The following is a 16,092-nucleotide window of genomic DNA, read 5'->3' on the forward strand; positions in this document are numbered from 1 at the left end:
CCATCCAAATCCCTCCCGGGCCTCACATCCCTGCAAGAGTCTTTGCTTCTGCCCTGCCTGGACCGGTGAAAGTGGATCCGCTCTGTGGAGCTCTCCTCATTTCTCCACTCCTTGGCCAAATGCTTTAGAAAGTCCTGGCTTTGGCTCCTTGTCCCTTCCTGTGTCTGAACATCCTCAGCTCCTGCAGGTTCTGGGTAGGCCCCTGACTGTGGGACCCTTCAGGACCTTGAGCCTCGTGCAGGAGAATCTTGTTTTCTATTGTGGTTCCCTTGGATAGCACTCTAAGACAGAGCTACCGGAGCTGTCAACCCCAGGAAGGGGCTCCCCTCACCCCTGTGCTCTTTCTCCTTGCCTCCACACCAATAGGACTCCAGGGCTAAAAGGGGTCTTGAACTTTATTTCATAGATGATGTTCAGGTAGAATTAGACTGGATTCTACGAAGACTGTAGGGAAGAACTATGAACTCAGTTCTGACCCTCTTCGAGAGAATTTGAAACCTGGTGAAACGTAGTTCTCTGGTTAGTGGTTCTTTGCCTGCCTTTCCTTAAATCCTTCGTCCGTCTGTCTGTCTGTCTCTCTCTCTTTTAGTTTTTATGTCTTGTGTATAAGTGTTCTGTCTGATTGGATGTCTGTACACCACATGTATGCAGTGCCTGCAGCAGCCAGAAGAGGGCGTCAGATCCCCTGGAACTAGAATTAGAAATGGTTGCCAGCCATCCATGTTGGTGCTGAAATTGGACCTGGGTCTGCAGGAAAAACAGCTATTACTCTTAACCACTGAGATATCTCTGCAGCCCCTCCTTCTTCATTCTCCATTCTGGGAGCTATTTTTCAAAAGAAATAAACTTTATGCAGTTTTTTTATTCATATACAAGAATATATGAAACATTTGGCAGTTATTAGACTTTTGATGATACAGTGTTTGTGAACCCACCACCCAGCTTAGACTGCTTTGTCCTCTGCTAGGTAACCACGATCCCCTCCTTTTACATTCAAAGGGTATTGGTAACATAAACAACGTATTGTTCAATTTTATACACTTTTGAATGTGTTTTTGCTAGCTGGAGCAATGCATCTTCTTCAGTGAGGTCTGTTTGCTTCCTATACCTATAACTGTGTTGTTTATATTGATGGATAATGCCACACTGTGTGATTATCCCACTCAAAAGGCGTCTGGACCTTTTACAGTCATCTCACCAGCCCTTGACATTAATTATTTTTAGGAAGAGTTGGGCATGGTGGCGCACACCTTTAACCCCAGCACTCTGTGGGCAGAGGCAGGTGGCTTTCTGTGAGTTCTGGGACAGCCTGCTTTACATAGTGAGACTTCTTTAAAAAAAGAAAACAAAATCAAGTATATGTTATCATAATTACAAAATTCCACCCAGTCCTACTTTCCTGTATTTATCATTACTGATCATCAAATTTCATTTTTAAAAGATTCTATCACTTGAAACTCAGTGAAGTTTTCTCTAAATTTTTCTTTACTGTGATGAGCTGCATAATAAATTTGCTAGTTCTGAACAACACGTTCATTTCTCTACTTATCACACCTGACACATTGTGCTTTTATTGCTGGAGTTGGTGAACTGATATTTTAGATACGGATTTGGCCATTTAGTTTATGCAGCCTGCCCTTCTAATGCGGTCCTCATCTAGTTGTGGTGTCAAGGTTATGTTAGCCTTGTAAATGTAATAGAGTATTCACTCTGATTAGCCACTCTCACATCCCTTCCTATATGAAATCGAATGTCTTTATTGCCTGGTAGTTGAGGGAGCTCACTTGCAGGACAGTGGTGCTGGCATCACCCTTTCAGGATGGGTAGTTTAATCTGTGTAGTGATTGTAGGGTCAGCAGGCTTGGTGTTTCCTGTTGACCTAACTGGGTGATTGGGAATCTGTTTCACCTAAGTGTTCTTATATCTTGGTATAAAGTATTCTCAGTATTTACGATCTTTTAAGGTATCTTTTATAGCTACATTCTGTTTCTATTTCATTTGTGTCTTCTCTTTTTGCTTGGTTAAACTTGTCATTTTCTTCTTGCAAAGCACTGTTTCATTTGATTTGTCCTCTTTTCATTGACTGTATCTGTCTCTATGTGGACCACGTGAGTGTGGTTGCCCAGATCTCAGAAGAGGGCATCTGATCCTCTGGAGCTGAAGTTACAGGTGGTTGTGAGCCATTGTGAGGGGTCTGGGATGGAACTTGGTTCTTCCTTAGGAGTAGCCCTTAGCAGCTGAGCCTTTTGTCTGACCCCTTCATTGGCTTTTGCTATTTACCTTCTGTTCTTCCCTGCTGTTTGTCTTCGTATAGATGCATACCTTTTTAAAATCCTTTTCCTACAAAGTTTAATGTTTTAATTTCCTTCCAACCACATAATTGCATAATGCAATAATTCCAGCCTTATTGCATCCTTCCTGACTTTTTTTCTCATTATTGCTTCTTCTTTGACCAGTACATATTCTTAGAAGGGCATCTGTGACTTTCAAAACAAAAAAAAGGAGTAGGAGTTTCTTAATGTTCAGTCTCCACTTCAAGCATTCACCGTGAATTTAGATGCACAGTAACGTGAGACTTCTTCGGCATTTGAGATATTTAAGCCTAGTCTGGATGCCCCAGTATATATAGCCAAGTGTAGGTAGATAATAGATAGTTTAATACAATCAATTTTTTTAAAGTGTTCCACATGTACTTAAAAAAGTATTTTCCATTTTCATTATTTTTGTATCTGTGTGTGTATGGTGTGTGTGTGTGTGTGTATGTGTGTGTGATGTGTGAGAAGTCTGATTGACACTGGGAATGACATGTTAAACCCATCACACCCTGGGTCTGGCTCTTCCTTCTTGAAACACTCTAGCTGTAGGAGATGTATTTTGGAGCCATCTTCTTTTTGGAAGAATTCCTGTTGAGAGCAGTTTGATCTCCCTGGCGAACCGAACATTTGTGGGTTAGGACTGCTTTTGTAGTCGTAGCATTTGCCTTGAAACCTGTCTTTCATCCTGGCTGGCTTCTGCAGCTGACACAGCACTTCCGTGATCTTGACCTTTCTTTGTTTTTTTTTTTTTTTTTTTTTTTTTGCTTTAGGCTCACGGTGTATAAACAGCATACCTTTTTCAATCCCTAGCACTAACGTGTACCTTTCTGGTTGAAGGGGTTTTTCCCATTTTTATTAGCATCTTTGGATTCATATCCGTCTAATTTTGCACAAACTCATACTTTATCCCCGGCTTCCAGACCCTTCTGAGCATTATTTATGTTGACTTCTCCCTCTTCTCATTCCATTGCCTCCCAAGTTAAGCGTCACGTTCCTCTTTCATTGTGAGCCCTAAAACTTTTGACATGAACCTCCTAAAATGTTTGACTGATATCTTTAACCTTGTGATCAATACCAAGCCTTTCGAATATTTTCGCTTCAGTTCTTGCCACCTCCCAAATGGGGAATTAAAAAGTCCAGTGCTTGGCCTCTGTTTTTCTTCTCTTTGTTCTTAAGCCATCGATCATAATTCTGCAGTTCAGTCACCATTTGCTTGTGCCTCCTTTGCTAGTCATTTCTTCCTGTGTACCAGGCCTTCCCTTTTAGATCACATTTGTGCTTCCCAAATAATGTTCTTAGGAAGTTTCTATAGTTTGTGGATAGCGCCTTGACCTTGTGTCTGTTTCTAGTCTGAAGGCGTCATCTGACCGGTGTTCTCTCTTTCATCTTGAGAGTGTTGTCTGCTCCTGCTGCCCTCACTGGCTGTGGTCAGTCAGTTGATGCTTCTCCCTACCCGTTGGCATTTTCCTTCTACTTTTGTATCTCACCTTTGCCCAGTTCTGTCGTCCTGATATAGCCAGCAATCTTCCTGCCTTGTCCTCTGAGGAGCTGGGACTGCCACGATACAGTGCTGTGATCTTTTGTGGTTTTGACTGATTGGTTAGGTTGTGTTGTTTGTGCCTAGCTGTCCTTGTGATTTTGGTTAAGTAATTAGATTGTTGGTTGGTTGGTTGGTTGGTTGGTTAATTTCTTTGGGGTTTTTTTTTGTGACCTGTATTGCTTGTTTCTTGGCTTACCTTTTTATTTGATAGTGATAGGTAAGCGTGGATTGCATTGTTTATCATGATAAGCATGTATTGGCTTTTTTAGTCTAAAACTGGGTACCTTTCAGCCAATCTAGAAAATTTTCAGCCATTAATTTGGTTGTGACATCTTGTGCTTTCTTACCCCTCTAAAAGTCCGGCTCAGTTTATGTGAAATTTTCTTGTGTTTGTTTGAAACAGTCTCCTAGCAAAGGTTGACCTTGAGCTCTCTATGTAGGTAGGTAAAGATGACCTTGAGCCCTGACCTCTCTGTCTACACACAAGTGCTGGAATTGTGGGCAGGTGCACCACACACGGGTATTTTGAAGCCTGAAGCACATGGGTTGGGCTAGACTGTTTAGGAAGCTGGGGTTTCCTCCCATTTCTGCTCTGCCCCCCAGCACTGGGATTATAGACAGACTTCATAGCTCCCAGCTTCTGTATAAGCGCTGAACAAGCTCTCGAGACTCCTGTCTCCTCAGCACCAATGCTGTCCAGTTTGATGATCAGTCCAGCCCTCTCACCTGCATTCCCACCCCTTAGCCATATTCTGCTGCATGTTGTATAATTTGTTTTCCAGTCCGTAAGAGAGGGTCTTATGTATAGCCCAGGCCTCGCCCCCTGAGTGCCAGGGTTCCAGGGCTGTTGACCTCCTGTGCCTCGTCTTTGTTTGTTTTAAATACTAATCTCCTACTCTGTGGTCTCAGCATGCGCAGTCTTTGCAGTTTGGGCTCTGTAGCTTTTTCTCTGCTGTCTCTAACTTATAATAGTGTATTTCCCTTGTGCTTAATGGCTTTAAAATTATGAACCTAGGTTCTGTGCACGCTAATGAGTTGGGATTCTCTGTGGTTGGATTTGAAGTGCATTATTCCAAAGATTTGCTTTTTCAGACTTCTGGGTGCCTATGGGAATGGTGGGCTTGAGTCTATTGTGACTCCCTTGGAGCGACCATAAAATCCATGAAGGTGACAAACCAGTTTCCCATCTCTGCTTCTCTTTCCTCCTCCATCAGTTTGGGCTCTTGCCCCAGTCCTGGGGTAGGTATTTGTTCCAGGGAAACCCCGATTTCCTGATTCCCCCATTGCTCACATTTCAAGTTAGTTTTAAAATGATAGGTTGGATGGGTGGGTACATGTCTGTCCCCTTGTGTTGTATGTTATTTTTGTGAATGTTGCTGTGTGTGACGCCCATTCAGGGCTCAAAGGACAGCTTTGGTTCTGGGTATTAAACACAGGCTGTCTAGTTTGTACAGCCCTCCCTATATTCCCTAGTGAACTCAGAATGCCTGTAAAATGCATCGCCGCGCCGTATCTGACATTGTCTGTATTGTAGTCAGGGAAGCTGCTTCTAAATGTGTCTCCCTTGCTACCTGGTCAAAAGCTTTGACCAGGAGATGTTTAGAGCAAGCCTCTCTCTCTCAGCCCTATCTCTCTGCTTGTGGTTTCTTTGGTAGAGAGGTAGAGAGGCATTGCACTGCCTCCAGTCCCCTGCTTAGATGATCCTTATGTTAATCCTGTCTGCTTTTCATACTTGGCAAGAGGTCAGAATCCTCAGGTCAGTGCCTAGCGCAGGCAACTCTTCCAAATGACAACCAGTAGGTTTAGAACTGTTCATTCCTTAGAGAACCCTTGGGTACCAGGTAACTCAATGGTTCTCAACCTTTGTAATGCTGTGACCCCTTAATATAGTTCCCCCCCACCATAAAAATTATTTTCATCGCTACTTTACAACTATAATTTTGCTGCTGTTATGACTCATAATGTAAATATCAGTGTTTTCCGATGGTCTTTGGTGACCCCCCCCCCCCAAAGGAGTCGCGACCCACAGGTTGAGAACCATTGAGATAACCCATGGTGTTTAAGTAGGGTGGAACAAAATGAGAGCCATAAGGAGAGCAGCCGTCAGCATCGGCCTGCACCGCGGCTTCTTAGTTACAAACACTGATCATTTTTGCCTTGAACGACTGCAAGGTCTCACTTCCTGTATTCCCTCTGTGGATGAGAAAAGTGGACAGCTTCCAGGTTTGAGATTGAGAGCACATGGCTTTGCTGGTCCTATGGTTTAAACTCCTAGGGGCCTGGTGAGATCAAGTGGCTTTTGCTGATGCTAATCTGTGGTCACCGTGAAGATCATGATTCACAGACTCGGCCAAGGCTGAGAAGCTGCAGGCATTTCAGCTGTATCGAATGTCAACTGGAATGAATGGTTTCGGGTTTGGGTTCTGGGGTGGAGGCGGTAGTTAGAAACGCACCTTCCAACGAGTTCAGGATGGCTAATTTCTTCTCAGCATTTGGTGTCCTGGAGTGACAACCCCCTGCAGCAGGAGGCATCTGACATCAGCTCAGTGCAGCTGGCCTACACCAACATGAGCCGCTTTGTGCCAAGTTATTAATAATTGAAGGAGCTTGTCACTCCCTGCAGAGTTTAGTGTGTAATTTATGGAGTATAAACCCATGCTGAAATCTCAGAGAAAGTTAATTTCATTAAGTAAGGATGAGATCCAGTTATATTCCAGTTCTCACGCCCCAAAAGTGTACCAATATGCCTGTCTCTGCCAGAAGGTTCTGGCAGTGTCTATACTGGTCCCGTATCAGCACAGGACACATCCTTCTCGGGACTTGGGGGAGATGTTTAAAGTTCCTTCTCCCTTTGGCTATAGTACCCCATGCCTCCTGCGCTCATCTGTCCCTCAGACTCCCACCCACCCTGGGCACCTGCTGTGTGCCAGGCACATCAGGAAAGCAGCAGAAGGTGGGCATGGTGCCTCTCCCTACCTCCCAACAAGGAGACATAGAATGGCCAGTGGCATAAATATACACAAGAAGTGACCCGGAGCATGGTGGGTGCTGGGAGAGCCCAGGGGAATTGCAGGAGAACACTGATCCGAGTGCAGCTGAGCTGGTTTCAATCCCAGCTCTGTCACTATCTGTGTAGCTTTAGTCAGTGACCGAACTTTGTGGCACTCACTTCTGACCCATGTGAAGAAGGAGGCTGAGGTCCACTTGATGGAGTTAAACACGCTTATGGGCTCAGTGGGGCATCTGTTGGTTGGGAGCTCAAGAAACAGTAACTTACGGCCTCTCCTCCATGAGCCAGCCCCGACTTACTGTTTTGTTAGATGCTCTCCTGGATCTCCTCTCTTACATACTCGGTGCACATCGGCAGAGTGAGTGAGAGAGAGGGCACCTGAGTGAGCAGCTGTCACCACAAGGCAGGACTCTTCGCCGCATGTTGTATTTAGCCTTCTGACAAATGCCACTTCATACAGCAATTCCAGAAGAGAATATGCCTTTGTTTCAGAGGTGCCCAGCCAGCATCGGCTGGTGGTGTCTTACTCCATCACCTCAAAGTATTGCTTTGACAACTCAGACGCTGTGGATTAAGTGAACGTGTCTGTTGGGGTGGGAAGGGATGAGCGTGAGGACAGGGTGGGGACGGGGGGCACTTCTGCAGAGATCGTTGTACCTGTTAGCCATGTTCTAAGATTGCTAGCAGGAGCCTCCACCAGAGAAGATGTAATTTGGTGTTTCCTCTTCCATCTGCAGGAATAGCATCACCAGTTGCCGGATGCGGACTGAGAGTGAGCCGCCGTGTGGCTCCCCGGTGGTCAGTGGCGATCCCAAGGAAGATCACAACTACAGTAGTGCCAAGTCCTCCAATGCTCGAAGCACCTCTCCCGCCAGCGACTCCATCTCCTCTTCCTCTTCCTCGGCTGACGACCACTATGAGTTTGCCACCAAGGGGAGCCAGGAGGGCAGTGAGGGAAGCTTCCAGAGCCATGAGAGCCACAGCGAGACAGAGGAGGATGACAGGAAGCCCAGCCAGAAGGAGGCCAAGGATGCCCTGGGGGACAGCGGGTACGCATCCCAGCACAAGAAGCGGCAGCACTTCGCCAAGGCCAGGAAGGTCCCCAGCGACACACTGCCCCTCAAAAAGAGACGCACAGAAAAACCCCCCGAGAGTGACGATGAGGAGATGAAAGAGGCCGCCGGCTCCCTCCTGCACTTGGCGGGGATCCGGTCCTGTTTGAACAACATCACCAATCGGACGGCCAAGGGGCAAAAAGAACAAAAGGAAACCACAAAAAATTGAAACAAGTCTCTGATTTGTTTTGAACTTATGGCCATTTGGTTTCAGCAGGTCAGGAGATTTCTAATGATTTGTGGCAATATCAGCAATTTTTTCTTTTTCTTTTTTTTTCTTTTGTTTTGGTTTTCTTTCTTTTTTTTTTTCTTTTTAATTTGCCCCCCCACTCCTTTGTTTTTGGACCCTTAAGAATTTTATGTTTAAAGGAGATTGAAGCCATAGAACTCATGTTGACACTCAGCCGTTTTACAAAAGCTTTTCTTTATCTGAAGACAAAAACCGAAAGAAAAAAAAAAGCCAAAATTAACCATTGCTTCCTGCAGCCTGTCAGACACCTGTGACTGAACCCACAGGGATGTCAGCATTAATGTCACAGGAACACTCCTGCGCCACCCAGGAGGCACGCATGCAGAATCATCACGCTCAGGCCAACCCTTAGGTTTAAAAAGTCAATTTTGTTTGGAGTGAAACTGGGGAGCAATCACAGAGACGGAGGAGCCCCGTGTCCCCCTCGGAACAGCATCCTCTAAGGGTAACACTGTGCTCTGGCCCTGGCATACCAATGTGCCAGAAACGCCAATGGCATGGCCAGATAGCAAGCCCAGGGCTCGGCTGCCAGTCTTCTGTACTTAAGCTTGAACCTGGTACCGTCTCACAAGCTGACTACCAGACTGCTCAGTACATCCGGCCTCAGTGTCTAAGGGGGAGAGACAGGGAAAATTCTTAGAGCCATTGCTAACCACTGAATTCTGCTCTCTGTTCAACTAAGAAGACTTCCAAAAGCCATAAGCCTGAAGGTTGGCCCTGTGTGCGCCTGCACACACACACACACACACATACATGCACACACAAGACTTAAAGCTGATGCAGAAAACAGGCTATATCCTTTTAACTGCCCAAGTGAAAGCAATCATGCCCAAAACATGACAGCAGCTGTTAAGGAAAAATGGTACAGATTCTTTCCCATTCAAACAATCTGATCCAACTTTTGGGGGGGGGGGGGTGCTACAAAAACTGCCGTTCATATTGTGATGTCTTTTTAAGAGGTTAAAGGCGCACTGATGGACACGAAAAGCAGAAACATGGTAATCAATACAACTCCTATACAGCCCTCAAAAAGGGTTTGCAATTAATGCCAGAACTCATTCTTTGCAAAAATAAAAAAATAAAATCAGTGGTTTTCACATTCAGCCAGTGTAGCCAGCAGAAATTTCTGATCCACAATGCATGGATTCCTTTGAAGAAAAAAAAAAAAGAAAATTAAAAAAAAATCACAAAAATAAACTTTTTTTTTATTCAAAAATAACAAAGTTCTTGTAAGGTAAATAATGTATTTAGCATGAAGCATGAATTATTTTCATATAAATATAGAAAATAGAGAGAAGGCTATGCCTCTAATTTTTAAGCCCTTAGGCTTAGAGGTTCTTTTGTTCTTTTTTTCCTTTTTTTTTTCTTTTCCTTTTTTCCCCTTTTTCTTTTTGTTGTTGTTATTTTGTTTTGGTTTTTTGAAGCAGGTGTTTAAGGTTTAACCTTCTTCAGGGACAAAACTCTGACTGTTGGGGAACTTACTCTGCAATATAAATTATCTCCGTACTCTGGTAGGGCTTGGTTGGTTGAGCTCTATACTGCCTTGTCCGCACTCAGCCCCGACCCCTCTGATTCTCTACTGAAGAGTGTGTCCTTCCCTTTGTCTGTATGTGTTTAACATGACGCAATAATTCGAGGGCAAACTTAGTAGTGTGTATGATAGAGTCAAGAGAATTATGGGATGCTTACTTGAGAAAAATCATGACCGTGATTTGGTTCTAGGAAAAAGGCAGTGAATAATTATGCAAATTCGCCAGAAGAAGGGGAAACATGCTAATGGGCCTTATTGGGTGAGGGTAAGAGATAGGGTGCATGGGAAGGAGGAAGTAAGTGATTATGGGCTCGGATGGGCCAGCCCTGCGTGTTTCACTGCGACTGTGAGGTTTCGCAGTGAGAAGGGGGCTGGCTGTCGCTGCCTCTTCAGCTGTAGTCGCCCTGGGACTAAGACCACCAAGATAGTGAGAGCTGAATGACAACCAGACCATGTCACACAAGCCAGAAACTCCAGTTACCTTTGCCAAAAAAAAAAAAAAGAAACCTGTTTTTCCTTGAGGTCTAAAGAGAAATCCCTAAAACAATATGGCCTTACACCCAAACGGAGGGAACTTGTAAAAACACTACCATGGCTCAGGGTCAGATGTTTGGGAGAGGGAGAAAACTGAGGCGACCTCGGACTTTTGAAACAGGACAGGAGTGGGCCTTTAAAGTTATGTCTGCCTGTCGGAACCAGGTACCATGGCAACCGCATCCGCCTGGAAGGAAGGAGGTTCTCTGCTGCCTCCCCCTACCTAACCTGAAGGCAGCTCCAGAGAGAACAGGAGTTGGGGGCTCCCACTTGGGGGCGGGCGCGATTTACTCAGACCTGTCCCTGAACCTGGCCCCTCGAGGGGGTTCCGGATTAGATGAGAGCACAGGTGTGTTTTCCCAGTGCCCTGATCTCTCTCCCCACAAACCTCTGACACCCTACAAGCCATCCATGGCTCTGGAACCTGAGCCACACTTTGATTTCTGTTGTTACCTAACCAAGTCCAAAAGACCGCCCCTCCCCACCCCCAAAAACGGTGAGACCCAGACCTCTACTGAAGGCGAAGGTAAGCGCTCGGCACTGTTTCTGGCAGGGGACTTCTTCCGCTGAAAACCCCACGTGGGCTGTCTCCCCTCGTTTCACTTTTCCGAAGGGGCAGAGGCCTCTTTCAGAGATAACAAGATGCAGTGTGTGTGTGATTTACTTTTCTGATCTCCCAGAGATCTAGAAAACTATCTTATACAAGTGCGTTCTGAACCCCAGAACCACTCTTTTTGCATAAATACCTCATCCGGCAGCTTTCTAAGTGTTATTTTCCTGAGCCTCCCTTGGCACCTTTGTTGGAATTTTCTGGAAGACTTGTTGGGGAAACTTTAGTAAGGGTACTTTTTTCTATTTTCCTTCTGTTTTGGGAGGCATACACATTATGCATAACCAAAACAATGGCTCAATTGTGTTTAACTCTGTATTTTGACTGTTGAGGCGAAAACAAAGTTATCAATGTGTATGTGGACGTTTGTAGCGAAGTCTGCCGACTGAGGCTGTCCGTGTCCTTAACAAGCCAAGGGGCAGGAGGCACCCTCTCTTTCCCCTCCCCCAAGAGCAGTAGAGAATTTAAGCACAAGCTTATTTGTGAAAGAATATTTTGCTTAAGTGTAATTCACTTTAGTCTTGGACTTTGTTCCCAAACGTCAGGTGTTCTTTTAGCTTTCACACTAGCCTGTGTATCCATTAGTCTGACAGATCGCCTGAGCATCGTTCAAGGGGTGTGGTGTTTTTTCTTTGTGGTTCATGTGTCATTCCAGGGTCTCATGTACTCACATGGGGCAGGGGGGAGGGGGAAACGGGGAACTATAGCAATATTTACAGATGCTTTGGAAACAACAGTGACCACATCAGCACCATGGCATTACAACCACTGGCTGTTGGCCCTCAGACACATTTAAGAGGAGAGACAGTGGCTTTCTTTCCTTAGGTGAAATACGCACCAACCTTTTTATCCCCTCTTGGTTGTCTTTCTTCTTTCTCTAGGACTTTGTGGAAAGGGTTTGCATCGTAGATTTTCTTTCTGGTTTATCACAAGCGCCCACTTCCCTCCCCCTCTCCAGTCAGGATATTTCTCAAGAGTTCTTTTGGTAAAGCTGGCTTTCTGAAACTAAAGCTGAACGGTGTAAGGAAACCGTGGTCAGGACACCTGAAGCAGGTCCCTCTCTTTGCCTGGGTCTTCAAGGAAGAATGGGTTGACACCCTTTCCTAAGAATGGGTTTTTCCTGTAGAGTCATTCAGCATGCCTCGCGCTTTCTCTTCATAGCGGTTCCTATCACGGAACATTCTAGAAGGAGTATTGCATTCAGTGGTGCCCAGGCAAGAGAGAATGGCTTTGGTGCCCAGCCTAAGAGTTTAACACAGCAGGCCCATGCTCAGCACCCCAAGTCACCAATTTGGGTTTCAGTGGTGCCACTCTGGGACCTCCAGCCTCTTGGGGAGGGGTGGGGTGGCAATGGCATGATGCCAGAGTTAGGGACAAGTGACCCGCATGGGACGTTTTCCCATGTATAGGCTTAGACTAAATTCAGGGTGATTCCTCTTCCCCTCTCAAACCTTATTCACGTTGGGACTCATTTCTTTCTGGTGGATCACAGCTGCCCAGATGTTGCAACTGATTTCTTTGTTTCTATGAAGAAATCCTTTTCTTTTGGGTTGAGAAGGTTTTTTATTTTTAGTATTATTTTTTGCCACCAAAAGAAAACATTGGAGCATATGTCCCCTCTTGATTGTGACTTGCCAGTGTTGACAGTTCAGTCCTTCGTGTTGTAGGTCCCAGCCCACCAGTACTATATCAAACACTGTTAGGCACATGATGCAGCACTGTGATCTAATTTAAATAATACTTTTTTATTATTTATACTACTATATATAATATACATCAACACTTTTGCTATATAACCTACGTGATAAACCCTTTTTAGTTACCTGTCAGACTAGACTTCGGTTTCTATTGCAGTTAACAGTTACAGAATTGTAATGGTGTCTTCTTTTATTTTTTTTTCCTTTGTAATGGAATGTGTAAATCAAAGTATATACATTGTGTGGTGTTCCTGTTTCTTGGGATGTCATGAGGAGTTACACACGGCATTCAGTGTTCTGTATAGACCCGCCCACCTTTGTGAATTCATCTGTTAACCCTTCTTTGTTTGAGAGCGCACCAGCCATGGTGGCTAACTCCCAGCGTCTTCTCCCCTGCTGGCTGTTCTTGAATTAAGCACAGACTTGTCCACTCGGTTGCTTTATCATGAATAATGGGTGTGACTTGCTCACTCTTCCACCCTTCAGCAAACAAGTGCTAGCTTCACTGACCAAAAAAAAAAAATTAAAGAAGGAAAACACCATTTTAAAAGCGATCACCTTTTCCTGGCCGAAATGGATATGTCTATGGTGCTGCCCCGTGCTGTGGAGCTTCTGGAGTCAGACTGCTGAGGAATGCTCATTTCTGATTTGCTGTGGGATGCTCACAAATACCCTTCCTATCTTGTTAGTATTGAAATCAAGACTCTTTATTTGAGATCTCTACAGCAGTGTTTCTCCGCTGTGTCTCATTTGCAAAAGCGGAGAACATGCCTTCTCCACCTTTTTGCAAATAATCAATGCTCCATATTGGATTCTCAGAAGACTTCGATATGGTGATCCTGTCAAACCTAGAAATTGTTTTCTATCTTGGCATACCTGATTCCCCCTATTTCCCCTGTTTTAGAGGAAACAGCACACTTTCTGTTTTGGATGCATTCACCATTTCTTGAGTGTGTGTGTTGAAGCCATCCAAGGCCACAGCTGGCTCAGCCAGTCCCCCACTACCTGCACAGTCACGGTGAACGTGGGGGTGGAGAAAGTATCTGTGTGTGTGCCTGGGAAATGGCTACATGGACATTTTCTTAATACTCTGATTCTGTAACATTTCTGAGTTTTGTTTTAATTTTACAGAAAACAAAACCACAGTGACAAAACAGCGAGACGACCTAGAGGGTTGTGGCCGAATCTTGGGGTCACCCCACCTTTCCAGGCCAACAGATCTACAAGGCCAAATTAATTTATAAGAGTAATAATTTCTTCATAAGCCAATTTCTTTTTTCTGTATTTCTGTATGAAACTGCCAATATCATGAACAGAAGGGGAGAATCTTAAAGGAGAAGGAAAATGATGTCCGTTGGGTGGTGCTTGCCTTTGCGTAAAGCAGCGGTGTGGAGATGGCGCCATCAGCCGAGCTCGGGGGACTTGGTGTTGCTTGGGAGGGATCCATACAGCATTTTGCGTTCTTCATGTGTAATCATATTGCCAAAGACAAACTACTTCATCATTTATTGTAAATAACACTTCCCCAGACCTACCATAAAGTTTCTGTGATGTATTGTCTTCCAGTTGCAATAAAAATTACTGAGTTGCATCAATTGAAGAGGAGCCTTGTGTGTTGTGTAACCACTGAACCGTGGAAGAGACTGTGTGTGTGTGTGTGCTGTGTGTAGAGGCCAAAGGTTGATGTTTTCCTTGATAAATCCCCAATATTTATTTATTTAATGTGTATTGTGTCTGTGTTTGTATGCCAGCTATTTGGAGGCCAGAAGGGAGCGTCAGATCCCCGGGTACTGGAGTAACGGGGTTGTGAGTTGCCTGATGTAGGTGCTGGAAACCAAACTTGGATCCTCTGGAAGACACTCTACCTTTTGAGACAGGAACTACCACTGAACCAGAAGGTCACCATTAACTAGGTTGACTTGCCAGCAAGCTCTAGGAGTTCTCTGTTTCTGCCTGGAGTTAGAAGTATATATATGCATGACCATCCGCCCTGCCCTGCCTTTTTGTTTTGTTTTGTTTGTTTCCTTTTGCTAATGTGGATGCTGTTGATCTGAACTCAGGTGTCTGGGTTTGCACAGGAGACCTTTTACTGCCTGAGCCATCTCCCCGGTCCCGAGACATCCCATCCTGTTTCTAACCCACAAAAGCATATCTACACAGTTTCCTGTCTGGTTTTAGAGTCCCAACTGCACACAGTACCCATCTTCACACCTGCCTTCATTTTGATGAGAAAACTCTCAGTGTTCTGCAAAGCCACTAGTGTAGGACAGACACAGGGCTCCTGTCACCAGTCACAGACTAAGATCTGGTCTTGTCTGGAAGTCGCTAAATACTGAAATAAAGATGTACTTTGGGATTGGGGTCTGCCCACCTGTCCTCTATCCTGAGGGTCTCAAGTGATGACATCCCAGCACAAAATGTCACCAGTACTTCAGTGCCCCCGCCAGTCCCTATACACATGTACCCTGTGAGCCTCCTTTCTAGTATAATAAAAGAAAATCAGCTGTATGCAGCCAGGATGGCATGGGGAATCACATGGCAAGGCCGAAAGGGAGCGATTAAGGGCTAAATTTGTTCTTTATAACAACCCCTTGTCCTGGGAAATAACCAGGTCCTGCGGGAACTACATTAATATCTGCTGAGCATGGTGCCCCTTAGGACCTAATTATCTTCTACTAGGTCTCACCTCTTAAAGGACCTGCCACCATCCTGGGGCCCATGGTTCCAGCAGACGAGTCTCTGTAGCACACACCCAAAGCAGGTGACTAGGCATCTGTCATCTCTGATAGAGAGGAAGGGATGCTCCCAAAAGATTTCCTGGTCCCTTTCATGGAGTTCTGACTTCTAGTGGATCAGGTCTTCAGGCATGCACAGCGGGCCTTCTACCCTAAGCCATCCCTGCAATGCTCTAAGATTCCATCCCGTTGTTTCGTTTTGTTTTGTTTTTTAACCTGGGCTTCACCACCCACTAAGGCACCTTTGTCGGGCTGTATCCCTTAGCTGCTATCCTGGGTCACAGTGTTATTGTGGCAGTAATAGTCCAACTGTCCCTGATGGATGGTAATTCCCAGGGTCCTCCAAGTGCCCCCTTCGATGTCCTGCTTGGCCCATGCTTCTTCAGGTCTTGCTTTCAGGATCACCTTGAAAGTCACGGTATGTCCTCTCAATGCCAAGTCAGTGTTTGAGGAGAGACATTATTGGGAGGAAGGGCAGATGTCATTCACTGAGCCAAATCTGATGAGTTATTTAATTTGCCATGTTGAGTAATGCTTGAGGCTCCAAGCAGGTAGCTTCAGAAAATAGCACATACAACTGTGTGTATACATGTTTGATTCATGTGTGTATGCCCACGTATGTTTGGGTAAATAAGGATGCCTGTATGTGAATCAGAGGTCCACAGTCCCTCTCTATTTTGTTTTTATTACTATTAATTTTATTTATGTATCTATATGTGTGCACTTCATGCATGCCTGGTACCCATGGAGGCTCG

At 45.1% G+C, this 16,092-nt stretch overlaps 1 protein-coding gene across 10 annotated transcripts in view; it reads left to right on the forward strand.

The window, feature by feature from the left end:
* Positions 1-14,198, forward strand: part of Foxn3 (forkhead box N3) — a 375,166-nt gene extending 360,968 nt beyond the window's left edge. For all 10 annotated transcript variants that reach the window (XM_041633433.1, XM_041633438.1, XM_041633435.1 and 7 more), the window contains one exon: positions 7,603-14,198. In XM_041633433.1, the coding sequence (XP_041489367.1) occupies positions 7,603-8,149 (547 nt within the window). In that variant the 3' untranslated portion in view covers positions 8,150-14,198. The remainder of the gene's footprint in view (positions 1-7,602) is intronic.
* Positions 14,199-16,092: the final 1,894 nt, after the last annotated feature.

The sequence above is a fragment of the Microtus oregoni genome, unplaced genomic scaffold, assembly GCF_018167655.1.
Source record: "Microtus oregoni isolate MIOR12 unplaced genomic scaffold, Mior012 000043F_ref0000047, whole genome shotgun sequence".
NCBI classification, from domain to species: domain Eukaryota; kingdom Metazoa; phylum Chordata; class Mammalia; order Rodentia; family Cricetidae; genus Microtus; species Microtus oregoni.